The 15,851-nt window shown below is 44.2% G+C and overlaps 1 protein-coding gene across 1 annotated transcript; it reads right to left on the bottom strand.

Moving 5' to 3' along the window:
* Window positions 1-4,150: 4,150 nt before the first annotated feature.
* On the bottom strand, window positions 4,151-15,580 carry MRPL23 (mitochondrial ribosomal protein L23). The gene is made up of 5 exons (XM_055721749.1): window positions 15,429-15,580; window positions 15,186-15,308; window positions 14,391-14,473; window positions 12,461-12,534; window positions 4,151-4,498 (listed from the first exon to the last, which is right to left on the bottom strand). The coding sequence occupies exons 1-5, from the start codon at window positions 15,452-15,454 to the stop codon at window positions 4,334-4,336; spliced, it is 471 nt and encodes a 156-aa protein (XP_055577724.1). The 5' UTR covers window positions 15,455-15,580; the 3' UTR covers window positions 4,151-4,333.
* Window positions 15,581-15,851: the final 271 nt, after the last annotated feature.

The following is a 15,851-nucleotide window of genomic DNA, read 5'->3' as shown; positions in this document are numbered from 1 at the left end:
CCTCTATCCACCCCCTTACTGCTCTCTGCAAGCCGCTCCACAAACACGCCAGAGCTGAAGAAGCATCAGTCTGTCCTACAAGCTGAAAATTCAAATAAGTAAAATAATTTTCCTGAAGTAAAAAAAAACCAACAACAACAACTTTGATGTAATTGAGATAACCAGGATGGAGTAGGAATTTCCCCACCACAAAGACATTTTCCCCAGCAAGATGGCCTTGGGAAAAAAAAGCAAATTTTTCCTACAGCTCCATTCACTCAGAAGTGCTAATGGCAGTGGGTCAACGGTGGATCACATCGCTGAATACACCTTTCTGTCACCAGATGCGTAATTTGGGGGTCCCAGCACAGGAGCAGGTATCAGAAACTCTGGATTACCCATTCTCAGGGATGTTCAGCCATGAAAGCGAGCCATCTACCCTCCCTGTGACTTGGCTTTCCTTTGCACGGAGCAGGAATATTCGCTTAATGGATTAGCATATACCTTTTCTGCAATCCACCTTAAGGTTGTACTTACTTCTTTCCTATGATTTATTTTATTTAGCCTTTTCTCTTCTAACCACCAGTAACCTGACAAACAGGGAATTACGGCCAGGATTGTAAAACTGGCCAATGATGTGCAGGCCATGCTTAATCTTTGACATAGTGGGGCTAACAGAAGATGAAGCTACCAGAGCTTCGTGTCTAACCACATATCAGCAGAGCGGCACCATGTGCCTTCCTACTTCAAGCAAACTGCAAAGACAAACATTTGCACTCTCCGAGGTCACCTAGCAAGGCTCAGGTGACAAGTGGTGACAAGACACAGTAATATTGTCACCTGCAGACACCCACACATTCTTATGTGATCCGCTTCAACCAACAAGGATCCTGCCCCTAGCACCCAACCACGCATGACCTACTACACAAAACTCATTTCGAAGCTATAATGTTAGCAGAGCCACGTACAGAGTCACTTCGCTGCCTCGGCAGTTCATTCTGGTTTGTTTTAAAAAATAATAAATACAAGCAAACAAAAAAGCAATCGCATGTTCCCTCTGAAGTGTACTGGTATTGCTGGGACAACGCTCATCACAGCCGGCTGCCTTTCCCCACCAGAGCGGCCGACGCAGTCGATTGCGCATCCGCTGACTGTTCCAGCACATTACTCTCTTTGGGGGGTTGCACACATTCAGAGGGGAATGAAACTGTGTTCAACATCTCCTCTGCACGTCAGAAAAGCCAGCAGCTGCAGAGCTGCGCACGCCAAGTGCAGGATGTGGCTTCTCCTGCACCACAGTGAACATCAGCCTCTTCAACCAAGTCATTACTTTGGTCCTTGGAGAAGTTATTCACACGTATATCCAGATCCTTGGCCCACAGGTATGGCTGCTGACCTAGCCAAGGACAGCTCGACACCTCTGATCGCAGGGCTAGATGTGACCTCTTAGATGTGACCTCATAGGATCTGCGGATCCCTTCCATCATCCAAAAAAAAATCAGGATGTGCTGGAAGGAGCACAATTTATTGAATAAAACTACAGAATTCTAAGTCCTCGTCCTAGTTTCACCACTCATTTGCTATACTTCTCTCTGGTACATGATACAATCTCTGCCTTCATATTCAAGGATCATCTTCCTCTCTTACCTTCTAGCCTACATGTACAGTTTGGGGGATGGGATTTGTGAAGCACGAGATTATATTAAACACCGGCACTTCCTCAGAAACGCTGACCAACAAGAGACTGAAGAAGACTCAGTATCTTTTTAATCCCACTTCCAGGGCAATCAGGAGCATTAAAACAAAGTAACGGTGGGTCAGGGGCTTTTTTTTTTTTTTCATCTTACCTTAGTTTTACAGGAATACTATTTTAGAGGTAGCTGGTAACATTGCTCTCGTTAGCAACTTGAGTATCTGCCAGAATGTGGTTGCAGCAATTTCATATAGATACAGGTATAGTCACCTATTTCTTCCCTTTTGTGCCACTCCAGACAGAAACCTGTTTTGAACATAAGCTATAAATTAATCACCCATGGAGAAATCACAGAGTACCAAAGCATGGTAGACCTAGCCAGGGGCTTTTGCTACTCATTTAGCCTAGAGCTTATTTGGGACTGCAAATGAACTCCTCCTTGGGTTCTCAATGCCAGTACAGAAGCTGGTGACTCTTAACCTCTCCTGTTACCACTCTGCAACCGGGAAGGCAGAGAGGCTGACGGTTAATCTCTCTCTCACTCTTACGCATAACACATGGAATACAGCCTCATTTATCCAGAACTATCACATACCTGACTGTTTGCTTACTCAAGGCTGACCAACCAGTTAGGAAGATGTACGGCAGCACTAGATGAATTCTTTTCATTTTACCTTCACCATGGTGAAGAAGATGGAGTTACCTATACTGGAGGTGACCACAAAGGAAAGTGAAGAAAAAGTAGCAAACTCTGTAATATTATAGTGTAGGAACAAAGCTCCAGCCCCAATATGGACCAGCTCCACAATGAGCCAAGTTTGAGAAACAGCCCCTTTAAAAAAATACACTTAAAAAAGGAGGGAGGGGGAGGCTGTGTACAGCAGAGGAGCGACCCCATGCCTAGATAAATTCAGTCATCCTGCTTTTAAACTGCAGGCCAGCTCCTGATTTAACCTGGAGTTTCGCATGTCACTACAAAACTCTGGAAGTGTTGGCTTCGCAGATATGCCAGACGTATGAACTGTTTTCAGTTAAGTCGGTATTTTTCCACATCTACTATTCTAACTCTTCTGGCAGGCTGGGAGTCGCAAATCCTCCCTTATCTCCCTCCTCTCTGAGAGCATCTCTCTGTTTAAGCACCAGCTAACTTAGATCACGCACGATCCCCCTTGGAAACTGGACAAAGAAGGGTGTGGGAGAGTCACTGGGGTTGTAAGCAATAAACCACAGAAGGAGATGGACTGTCGTGCAGAAGAAAAGTAGCAGGGGGAAAGAGGTAACTAATGAACAGAAGGGGGTGCGTAAAACCCTACTTGGACTGCCTCTCTGGGGAACAGCTGTTTCCCTGTAAACATCTTGCTAGCTATCCAAACAAGAAGTTCAGACACAGAACAATAAAGGAGAGCACTCCAGTAGAAGTGTTCGAGGCATGGGCTCATTCACTACCCTGCCAGTTGCTCCAAGTGGCAGAAATCAAAAGCTGGGGAAACACTAGCTGTACATTAAACCCTGCATGTGCTGGTGTTGTAGCCAACAGCCTGAAGAAGCACATCCTTCTCTATCTGTGATGAAGCGCTTCCTAGCCCTCCTTTTCTCCTGCCATTTCTGACACAACAGCAGAGCACATTACTTGACAAAGGAAAAGAGGAAATATCCTCATCAGAGCACAGAGGAACAGCCACAGAGCCAAGAAATGAAAAACCTGAACGTGGCAGCTCGGAAGGCCTAGAAAAGTTCTACCACTGCCCTGGCATCAGCAACTTGGAAGCAGAGGGAGCTGCACCAGAAAAAGTAAAAAGACTCTTTTTATTAGTCCTGAGCACAAAACAGCCTACACTGGCAGAAGTGTTTCTACGCCAATACAACTGTGTCCACACAGGACTCTTGCCAGCACTGCAAGGTACCTGCGAGCAGGGGAAGGAATACTAGCACAGCCCTGCCAGTAAACATTCCTAGGGCAGGCTGGCCGCAGAAGGCAACTACCTGTGTCGCACAACAGCAAGCAGAGACTGCGCACCACCTCTGTCTGCTCCTTGATGCTTCTGGGGATCAAACGCTCGTGTGCCCGGTCACAAGTCTGTCCTATAAACCCCGACTCCAAAATGCCACACAACCGTTAAAGGCGTGCAATCCGACCACATGCATGTTTCCGTGAAAGGAGGGGCCACCTGCAAGGAAGGCAACGCACAGGATAGTAGGACACAGTAACTGACAGTAAGGGAACCCTATGTCCTGAGCCTATAAACCAATTAGCTACACTTTCAAGTCCACTTTCGACTGACCTATCTTGACATTTATACATTCTATTTGATGCAAACTACACTTATCCTGGGAAATGAAATACCTCCTAGTTCTACACAAAACAACCCGCAGAAGCAGGAAGAAGGTAAGCACAATGCCACTCTCACAGTCAACACAAGCAATTCCACATTTTAGAAATTGCCCACAAGTTCATAGGAAAGACCTGATGCAGTCAGATTTGTTTTACCTTTTTATTTCTTTAGGGCCATTTTGTTGTTGCCGAGCACAAACAGCCAGGAAAAAGACACGCTAGCAAGGGCTGCTCAAGAATAAACGTTCAGTCATTACAAGAAGGGAAGAGTGCAAGTTCTGCTGATCAAAATCCCTCTGAGCCTAAAGAAAGGCAGCTGGCTTGTTGCATCAAAGTCCAAACCAGTCAGGGACTCCACCTCGTCTGGGGTCACCTTTCTGCCTCTGCTCCTCTCTCTCCATATATTTATCCTTGAGGTCTTCAAGAGAGCGAGTTTCTGTGTCTTGTTCTTTCTCTGGAAATAGGTTGGGAAACTGAAAGGTTTGTCCTCGGCCCTAAAGAGAAAACAAATGGTCAGAGAAACATTCCAGCCCTTCTGCAGTAGCTATGATGCATATACTTACAACGAAAGACCACCCTGAAGTTTCAGCCAGTGCAAAATGGTACCTCTTAACCTCAGAAGATCTCTTTCCACCCCTCTCCCAAAGATACACATATATCCCTCCCACCCCAAAGCCAACTTTCAGCCTCTCTTTTTTGCACACTAATTAATAAGACACTGACAAGGTTGGTTGGTTTTGTTATTATTTTTTTTTTTTTTTTTACAGATGAACGGTCAGGAGAAGGACACCTCTTCAAAGACTTTGAACCACCTCAGAGATGTTGGACGAGTCATACAGTAAAAGCAAGATGAGCAAAATAAGTGATCAAGTGATTTTGTTAAAGTACCACCACTGGGGAAATACATAGCGGAGCAGCATTCATTATGTTAACACTCAGGATATGAGTAGTGGTTATAGTTGCTTAGATCTCTGCTAAGGATAAGAGAGAACAGTCCAAGAAGCTGTTATTGTAGGGTGTAAAGTTGGAACACAGAGTAACAGATACCAGAGGTCTCTTATCAACAGGAATAAAGAATACAGTGTAAAACAATTATGGTGGGAACAATCTGTCTAATACATCACTAATGAGATTAAAGTGATTACATCTACATCAGTCATTCTGCCTAACAGACAAGTCATCTTAGTGAAACATCATCATCAGATCTACGCCTCTCACTTGGAAAATAAACATTTGCTTGCTCTCTGGTTTTTATCTAACAGCAGGAAAGGATTATTCTGTGGAAACGTGCTATCCCATTAGCATTACCTATTTACTTTCTAGTGGTGTTTGCACTAAGCACAACTTCATTAAACTCAGCAATATTAGTCCTTCCATTTTGTAAGGGAATTTGCGTAATAAAATTCATATCTGATAGTTCTAAAATTACTCTCCAAAATATTTACAAACATTACCATACATTAATTTCTTTGGCAGAGTACTGCATAAAGACATCTCAGCAAAAGCACTGAATTACTTCAGATGGAAAACGGTTTCGGTGTTCTGATGTTGGGGTTGTGGGGTTTTTTTCAGATCAGCCATTCTTTACATTTGTGCAACAAATACAATCAAACAAGAGGCCCAGTTATGAAACGGTTCCACAAAGGTCATGAAAGGAGTGTTCCACAACATGGCTACCTATACCACATTTTGGGATCAGAAATGTGACATAATTAAATCAAAAAAAAAAACATCACCATGTCCCTGACCCAGCTGAATGTGTGCTATGTTTCATTCAGTCGTATACACTCAACCTGGTAATTTACAGGTGTGAAAGAATTTAAACCTCAAGCATACACTCTGGAAAGAAAAAACATGACTTATCCCAGTTGAGCTTATCCAGACTGGAATCTAGGAAATATCAACTCATACCCAGCAATGCTCCGGTTGTTTTTGTAGTGCATACTTCTTGGGGGTTTCCTAAGAGCCTGACCATACTACAAAAACAAGGGAGCTGCTGTGTACATTGCTCTTTCCTTGATTCTAGCCTGGAAAAGATCAACTAGAACAAATCGAGGTTCACCCTTCAACACCGTACACTCTGGGATTTCAACTCTTTTGTGCCTTTGAATCACCAACAGGTATACTTACAGTAGCTGTCCTATGACAATTAAAGCACAGTTCCATTTCAAGGCAGAGAAACCGGCCTTATCAACGCCCTTGAGCAGTCCCAAAGCCATAGCCTACTGCAACTCTTCCTGTCGTAGGATCAGCAGCAAGCACCCTCGAGGCCAAGCGCAGCCCAAGATTTTAGCACACTGAATCATTTGAAGAAGAATTTGTTTATATGATGAAAAAAATACTGTGTTTTAACTGCACTGTGAGCGGGTCACGCAGCCCTGTGGTACCTATTGAACAGATGGGGCCAATTCTAAGGACTTGTCTGCCCTGGAGAGGAAGCCATTTTAGCTAAACAAGTCAAAAAACAATTCAGGCTAACATGGTAGGCATACCACCTACACTGAAAACTTGAGAACTATTTATATTGGTAACAGTGTAGTAAGGGACTGTTCTTGTTATGCAGCACTTCCATTCTGGTATGCTTCCAGGACCAATGTACTTCCCTTATTGGAGAATGAAGGAAAGCTGTCCCTAAAGCATACTAACAACATCCATGGTAATTCACTAAGCATTGCAAAACAGTTATTATTTCAAAAAGAGGGGAGAAAAAACAAAAAAACAACAAAAAAAAAAAAAAAAAGAAAAAGATACGCACAGAGGCTGTAACAAAACCAGACAAACCTTTCAGCTCTTTATCAAAGTGCTCACAGTTCCCATTTCAAGGCTGGTGAAAGTCAAATATTGAGCTGAAAATGTCAATCTGTATCTCGAGTCTTTTAATAAATCAAAATCAGCAGAGACAAGTTGGCTCTTTCCAGCTCTTGTTTTGTGAAGAAATTCTGATTTTGGCTGGCAGCCAGACACAATTTGAAACAGCCAAGACATTACACCCTGAGAACTGAAGGTTGATAAATCTTAAGTAACAATACTATGCAGTAATACTGCACTGTAAGACTCTGGAGCGATGAAAGCTGTATGAAAAATAGCTGTTGTGCATGCTCAGTAGCTAGTTTTCAGAAGACGCCTGTATCTTGGGTATTTCAAAATTTCAGAAATACCAAAAGGCATCAACTTACATAAAGGATTTTGAGACTGTCCAGGCATATTTACATTCAGTGCATCTTCCCCTCGATGCCAGACACTACTGAGGTTCAAGCTCATAAGCCACCTTCTTAAACAAATGCCTAACAAAGGAATGGGGTGATCGTCACTCCTTTATGCAGTGCTGCTTTTTCTTACATTTCCTCTTTGTAAAAGTTTTCCCTTCTATACAGCAACCAGTTGACAACCATATGATAAATGCGCCCTCGGAATGAAATCCTAATGGAAATAAACCAAACAACTAAATTTCTACCAAGTTCATCAGGGTTTTATCTGGTTTGCAAACTGCTAGAACATGAAATGGGCATATTCACCAGAAAGCAAAATTTTGCCTTATTCATAGACTTTACATTTGTTCACTGTTTTATCTTTTGCAAGCCATTTAAGCAAGGCCATCCTTTTAATAACTGAATTATTGAAATGCATGTAAGCTGAAATAAGCTCTAAGAATGTTAGGGTTTGGTTCTCCTTTAGGACTTCTGCCAGCACAATTACCTTAGTCAGAAGTATAGAGAAAGAGGGAGAAAATAAGAACACATTCCTACCTGACATAGCCATGTTAAAGAAGAAAATCCTCTAAAAAAGACAGACACTGGCAGAAAAATAATTTTGCTTGGATAATTTAGTCTGTCTTGGAACTGGATGCTGCACTGCCAGCAAAAGAACTTTTCCACAAGTGTGAGGTGATACACTGATACTCTGAAATTTGTCAGGAGCAGCTCTACCACCACATGCTCTTATATCTAAGTGAGTACTTACAATGTTAAAAAAAAAAGAAGAAAAAAAAAAACCACAAATAAGGCAACTCAGAGGGGCGGTATTGAAACACCTAAAAAGTAAAGGCAACATGATGATTTTACACATTGCTATTCTGAGAGACCTGCCTTCTTCCTACAAATACTAAGGTTATGGACAAAGTGAGGTGTGTGGTCCGGCGTTTAGATGACAGAAATGAGCCATTAAACTTCTGCTCCTTGCACAACTCTAATCCTCGCTTCAGCATTACCCAAATGTAAAACTGATTTATATGCAAGGCCTTATGAGGATTCATTTGTTAAATGCTAACATCCTTCAAGAGAAAAAAATGACCTAAGCATCAAACCCGTACTTTCCTCTTAGATTTCAAGCCTTTGTGTTACAAAGGGCAATAACATACCTTGCTCTCTGAGTCTGTAGAAGGAGTTATCACATCAAGCGGTACAAATTGCTTCCATTCATTTTAATGAGAGGTTAAGTGACCATAATTAGGCCTATGAAATGAAGTGTTAGCCTTTCTACTGCTGAGCCTCATGTCAGAAAATTGCTGGAAGGATTATCTGGCACAAACTCACTTACACTTCTCTGACCTTTTCGTCCCTTGAAAAGTTTAGGAATGGAAGGTCAGGACAGATATTACTGTGTAGAAATGAAGCAGCAAATACTGATCACGTAAACAACCGTGACATCTTCTGATTATTTAGATAACTGAAGCACTTACTACTGTCCTTCAGAATTAGGAGAAAAGTGATGCTTATAGTATCATTAACTGAAAAATGTTGGACTCCCAACAGCACAGGATTCAGTCCAGCAGTAGCAGCAAATGCAGCTAAGTTTAATAATCCAGTGAATTTCAACAGTTTTACTATTGCAGTGGTAACATCTGATGTTGAAACGTATAGTGAAACGGCACAGAAAGCAGCTTTGGAAATCCACACAGGAATGACACAGGGTACAGAGCATCCGCGTTTCCTCTGAACTCACTACATGTCCAAAGAAAACTGCTGTCCCATCTGATGTGCAAATGGGTTAATTACTATGAACGTACTGGACACTCTAAAGAGGGTTTGAGGAGAAAGCATTTGCAAAAATGTTCCCACCGGTGCCATCATTCATGCAGCTAAATAGGTGTTAGTCCTAATGTTGACAAGGTCAGACTCCTTTTTACAGCCATCTCCATTAGATTTCTCAAAACAGGTTTAATTAAAAATAGGTCTGGATTCCAGAGGCTTGTCTACAGTTGTGCTCCCACGGGTGCTAACACCTGTTGAGCTAAACCAGTGAGAACCCTGAAGGAGGAGGAGGGGATGCTGTTGTTTTTTTTTAATTTCCCTGATGTTGATGCAACTGTAAAAGTTTCTCACTGGATTTCTTTTCTTCTTTTTCTTTCTTTTTTTTTTTTTTTTTTTGTAATAACATTAGGATAATTATAACTGTACTGGAGTAAGGAGAAAGGTTGCTGTATCACATTCATTTTATCTACACTGCAAAGATATATACCTTTGTTTTTAAATAAGAAAATAAAGTGTTATTTTAAAAAAGTAGCATTTGATACCCAGGACTGTAAGTCTCTAACTTAAACCTTTCTCACCACATTCCAAAAGGGGAAAAAAAGGCAGGCGGGCTCCAGAATGGCAAGATATTGTTGATCCACAGCCTTCTATGATTTGAGGTATTTTTTTAGTGTGAAAATATTATGCTTGGACAGATCATGTATTTGTCCAGTTACCGCCTGAGAATAAAGTAAACAGCTCTGAATCTCCAAGAAATAGTATTTGGAAAAGAAAGGACAACAATTCTTACATGTGGAACAGCTGGGGCACTAATCTGACACCTAAGGGTACGCTGACTGTGACTTCATACACCCTCCACCTTTGAGACACTTGCAGTACGCTAATGGATATGTGCGTTGCGCTGGGACACATAAGGTGATGTTTCATGAAGCAGGGAAGTGTAACTGGTCATGAGAATATGCTCAATTTCATTCAGGTAAACCACACCGCAGCTGCTGCTCAGTCACACTGGAAAGAGCAATACTTCCACCTAGAGGGCAACAGACAGATCAACCCAAGACCTTCCAAAAACACATCCTTCTTTTTCCAGTCATAAGCAGTTTTAACTTGAAACTCGATTAATGAGAGAAAATACAGCTGGTAAACATGGTGGGAAAGCCCAGCTACTCTGATTCACGACAGAGGCAAACTAACTCTCATAAAAATAAGGATTTTACAGTGGTTACCAAAGACTTTCCTAAATTAGGCAGATATTAACAATGGATTGCATGGGGTCTGTTACGGCCTGAATCACACCATGAATGAGAATTAAGGCAAAACCTTCAGTTTCAGAAATGACATGGGGTTTCTGGCCTCACCCACTGTTTAAAGCTGGTGTGAACACAGAACTGGGAGCTCATTGTCTGAGACATCAGAGCTGGCGATGAAAAGTAAAGAACAAAAGGAAAAAGAGAAAGGAAAAAAAAAAAGGACAGAAAAACAAAAATGTGAAAGGACTGCACAGACACCACCAACAACGAGAAAAAAAAAGAGAGCAAAGAGACCAGGAATGAGGTGAGAGGAAAATGCACAGACTAAGCTTCACTGACAAGAGTTTAGTAAATGGTCAGAATTCCCTCATTTGAGGTGAGATACAACACCAAAAGGTGGTCCCTCGATGTCGCTTACGGGACAGACTGAAAACATGGCATTCTTTAAAAACTTACGATGATACTACAGTACACCACAGTGCACTAAGGGCCACTTGCTGCCTCACGTACCAAGAGGAGCCCTCAGCCACACTGCCACAGGGCTCTGTGCATCGCCCAGCAGACAAAATGAGAGGCTGGAGGAATGACCAGTTACTGCTCTGCAACTGCCTCCAGTACCAAGCCAGCTTTGGGTGATCCTCCAGTCCAGCACAAAGCTACCCTTAAGGTAACGGCAACTATTCTAGGTTCAGAGATTTGATGTGAAATAAATGCACAAAGACACTGCCTTAAATGAGTGGCTTGCTCCACAGAGCAGCAGCATTTTGCTTCCCATTCCTTCCCCCGAGTATCTACGGGTTGTACCTCAACTCAGCAGACAAAAGAAACAAGACTGCATTAAATACAGTGAAACAAAATTCAAGAACTGACCACAGTTTGCTAAAGATCTGTATCTGCTTCAATCTTGGGAAACGAGTTTCTAAAAGCAAAGCCACTACCAAGAGGCCATGACAATGGAAAAGAGCCTGCAATTACCTACTAAGGAAAAGCACACAGAGAAAGCAACTTGTAAGGCACAACTTCATTCCTGGCATTCAATTCCTCAGCTGCCAATGCGTTCACACCTGCTCTCTCACAGACAAAAACCTAGCACCGACAATCCAGAAGGGAGAATTTGCCCACCAAGGCAGAGGCTCTTCCTTGAAAAAGGAATGTCTTTTTTAGCCATTGTAATGCAAAATCCTCACGAAGATGAGGTTGCCTTTCACTTCAGCATAGTAAAACAAGGCCAGTCCTCATCTAAATACAATTCTCTCTGTTAACGTTGTACTTTATACTGTTCTTTTAGAGATAAGGTCTGTCTAGAAAAACATGCTGCCCTCACTTTTGCTTCCATCCCCTTGCCAGAAGGGGCTTAAGAGAAAAACTTCTAAGCACGCTTAACCTTTGAAAAATTCAAAAAACCATCAGATTTCCCATTGTCTATGACTCTTTAGTTGTACCCCAAGTCTACATGAAGTCTTACGCAGTCTTTAAGATCATACAGTGTTCCCCCCACACTGAATCCTTGTCCCAGGATGGAGTAACACTGAGGTTGTTATGCCAACAGCAATTTTGAGCTTATGGTTTTACAACCATAAATAGCATCCCTTTAATGTAATTTTGGTATATGAAGGGGTTTTCTGTCACCGGTTGCATTTCTTTTTTACATAGAGACAGGTAAACCCAAGAGAAGTCTAAACTGTAATATGCTCCTGTTATGAAAGGAACTCCTAAGAACATGAAGGTCCTTTTCCACTGGGCAACCAACATGCATTTCAGAACCCACTTTAGCCACAAAGCACGCTTGTTAGACATGACTAAAACCTCTCCAGGGAATATGCCTTAAGTCTTCTCTGAAATCCAAAAAGCTTTAATAAGAAGTTCCCTACCCCTACAATACATTCTTTCACTTACTGGACATTTCAGCAATCAACCACACAAGTCGTGAACCTTCCAGCACAGACAGTACAAGGTCAGCACGAAACTCACTGGCAAAGGAGCACCATATGACATCAGACCATAACTTATATACAGACCTCAAACCAATACTGGAGTTGAAAACTAAACATCTGTTTGAATTTGATTTTTAGACTTAAGTCATTTAAGTCTCTTTATACATTCTGGAACGTACTGTCATTGTTAAGAGGACTGGCAGAAACATTCAGCCGCTTTGACAATTCACTGAACGATACTTGTAGCTTTGGCTGGTTAACAGTCCCTTCCTCTTTCCCCACAAGCATCCATGTTAACTCACCAGCTGTACGTAGGCAACCTTGTAATCCGGCTTCTTCACTCTATGATTCTTGTGATTCCTCTTGTTGTTAGCGCCTGCAGAAGTGAAGAGCATCCCGCTTTTTACTTCCCAAGACTTCCAAGTTTCCCAAAGCAAGGCCAAGCTGAAGCTGGGACTTCACTAGTTCTGGTTTATTGCTAAGAGGAATACTCGTTTCTTCAGTACCAGCACAGCATCACAATTACCAAAGTGTACTGAAACTGGCTGACACTACTCATGTGTGTCATCTACCTCATCTACATGTAGGGAACCTAGGCACCACCGGACTCAGGCTGCTGACAGCCATTGTGCCTTCACGTCACACACAAAGTTTGCAAGGAAGCATGGAGATAAGTCTTCTCAGTAGGGAGGACAGTTTTATCACTCCTGGCCCCCAACATCAGTCTTAGGAAGACATGGAGGAAACAACTACTAAACAGCTTCAAACTTGTAAATTTTTACTACCCAGCTAACGAGCTGGATCTACAGTTTATACACCAGGAAATTACACTCCACATCCAAACAAACCAAAGCATCTCAACGTTCTGCAAGTATGCTGGTCACAACCGAGTGGGAAGTTCAATTTATTCCCTTCATGTTAGGCAGACATTAAAGCTCTCAATCTGTTAGACATTCTAAACCCCTTTCCTCTTTTTATCCCTGAATATATGCATTGTACCATCACTTCCATTAGCAGTGGGGGACAAAATGGTTCTAAGGAGAAGCATAAATATTTTTCAGTGCTGTTTGGAACTGCATGTGTTTGGTATTTAAGACTATTTAATTCTGTTTTTCATAGAAGCATATTATAGATTATCTTTGTCTTCTTTTATATGTTCTGAGTTTTACAACCTTATTTTGAAGCTTTTTCTTTCATTCTCCATTTTTCACTTACAGCTCTTTTTTCCCAATCCCTTTAACATCACCCCTACCCTTACCATTGTAATCAACCATTACTTTCCTAAAGTCACTGCATGAAAAAAGAAAAATCCAGCCATCAAATATGTCCTAACCAACAAGTCGCTCCTGCCAGGTGACTGGAAAAGTAACTAACATGAAAATTACATTCCTGACTTTCCAAAGTGCAGTCAGAGAAGCTCTGGGAGAGGAAGCATTCATATGTAAAGGTGACATTATGTAAGTTTAGCTTATTTCAATTAGAGATGGGCCCGTCTGCTTCAAGTCAGAGCTCAGCATAACTTAAACTAGGAATGTTTTTTCTTTTTCCCTTGGGTTGGTTTTATGTTGGTTCTTTGGCGTTTGGTGGGGGCTTTTTTTGTAGGGGTGGCACAGGGGAGAAACACCATGAGCAGAAGCATACAAGCCTGCAGAAGAAGTATGGCAACAACAGGTGATGAAAAGCTGAAGATCTGTCAAGATGTTTTTCTGACATTACCTACTGGTCTAATAGAACATTTTCCTTTGCTCTACAAACTTTGCCTTCTGTTAGACCACAACACCACCTCTGTGTGCATGCCAGGTAATCTCAATTCACATATATTTTTTTTACAAAAAAAGGCTCTGGTTGAAATCAAGTTTAATTACTAATTTCACTATAACACATTAAGCAGTTCCTTCTGAAATGAGACACCCACCGGTCCTCAGAGAGAAACAGTACCAACTACAAAAGCATACAGCACAAACCAGATAACTGTAAAGACGATGAGGCTTTTCAAATTCAGATTTTTCTTTCTAAAACTAAGCTTATGTCTCAATCTAATCAAAGCATCCAAATATGAAGTGGTACACATTCATTTGAAGGGACAAATAAACAACTAAGCTGACAGACGTCACTAGCTAAGCCCTTGGAGCCAAAGTTTGTTTAAATCTAACGGATCTTTTGATAGGAAAGTCTATTCTGGCTGCGCAGGACTGCTGTACTCATTCCCGTGCATTACTCAACTGCACTTACCGTACTGTATCCTGGTCCTCACAGCAGCTACCGGCACATTGTATATTTTTTCAAGGTAATTCTTGATATCCACTTTTGTCATTCTAGGCAATGCAAAAACATTTTGGGGAGAAAAAGAAGGAAGAGTATAAATACTGACATAAAACAAAACAGAGCCCGAGTATTTATAGACTGGTTGATACTCTGGAATAGGCATGTCTTCTTCTGTAGCCCCAACAGACAAAACCCCATGTATATTCTGTATTCGGACAGCGTGGGTAGGCTTTCTCAGCGTCTGAGCCAAGAATCCTTTCTAATCTTCTGAATACCAATTTCCAATGCTTTTCAATACCTGTCCCAGCCTTGTGGGCTTTAGTGCGCGCAACCAGCCCAGTCAGGTTGAAAGAGTCCTGACAAATACCTGGCCATCACCTTGTTCCCCCGGACGCCCCTCGTACGCACCCCCTTCTTCCCAAGCCCAACCCGGGAGGGCTGCGCCTCACCGACCCCCAGCAAGCGGCGCCAGGCAAAGCTGGTAACTAACCCAGCGCCCCGGCCGCCCTCCGGAAGGTCTCCCTGATGCAGCAGGCGCTCCCCCCGGCCCGCAGCGCGCTACCCGGCACCTCCCCTTCCCACCCTGCGCTGACCGACCAGCCGCAGCCCGGAGGGAGGCGGCCAGAGCCGGCCGTGTGGCGCCCGGCCCGGGGCGCCGGCTGGGCGCGGCGGGGGCCCCTCTGCACCCCCGGGGCGGCGCTGGGCCCACCCGCGGCCGGGGGGGTGGGGTGGGGGGCTATGCCCTGCCGTGCCCGCACTCACTCCATGGAGACGCGGAACTGGACTGTGTCCTCCGGCTGCGGCACGCCGGGCCGCACCGCCAGCATGTAGAAGTTGGGCCGGAAGATCCGCAGCTGCGGCCCGCCCAGCTGGAACAGCGGGTACCTGCGGGGAGAGGACGACGCTGCCTGACCAGCACACCCCCGCAGCACCCCCAGGCCGGCCCGAGCCCGCCCGGCCGCCCCCCGCCGCCCAGCCCGGCCCGGCCCGGCCCGGCCCGCTCACACTGCCTTCCTGGCGCCCGTCGCCATGGCCTTGGCCCGGCCCGGAAGCGTCGCGGCGCCGAGAGCGGCTGCCGCTGGGGCGGTCACGGCAGCTCTCGCCCCCTGCTGGAGCGGAGGGGTTGTGCGGGGGGACCCGGCGGGGCCAGACCCCGTCACCCCGCCGCCCCCCGCACCACAGCCCGCCCCGGGGGCACACCCGGCCCGTCGGGCTGGGGACGGTCCCCTAGAGGAGCCGCAGGGCCGGGGGAGGGGTGGGAGCGCCTACAAAATGGCGCCTGTGGGGGACGCCGCAGCGCTGGCTGCGATTCACGGGGTCTTTTCCTCACGGCTCCAGGACGGAGGTGGCTCTCCGCCTCTGCTCCCGGGTGAGACCCCAGCGGGGGTGCTGCCGCCAGCCCGGGGGTCCCCAGCGCCAGGCCAACGT

This window comes from Falco cherrug, chromosome 10 (genome assembly GCF_023634085.1).
Source record: "Falco cherrug isolate bFalChe1 chromosome 10, bFalChe1.pri, whole genome shotgun sequence".
NCBI lineage: Eukaryota > Metazoa > Chordata > Aves > Falconiformes > Falconidae > Falco > Falco cherrug.
This window is presented reverse-complemented; position numbering and strand designations above follow the sequence as displayed.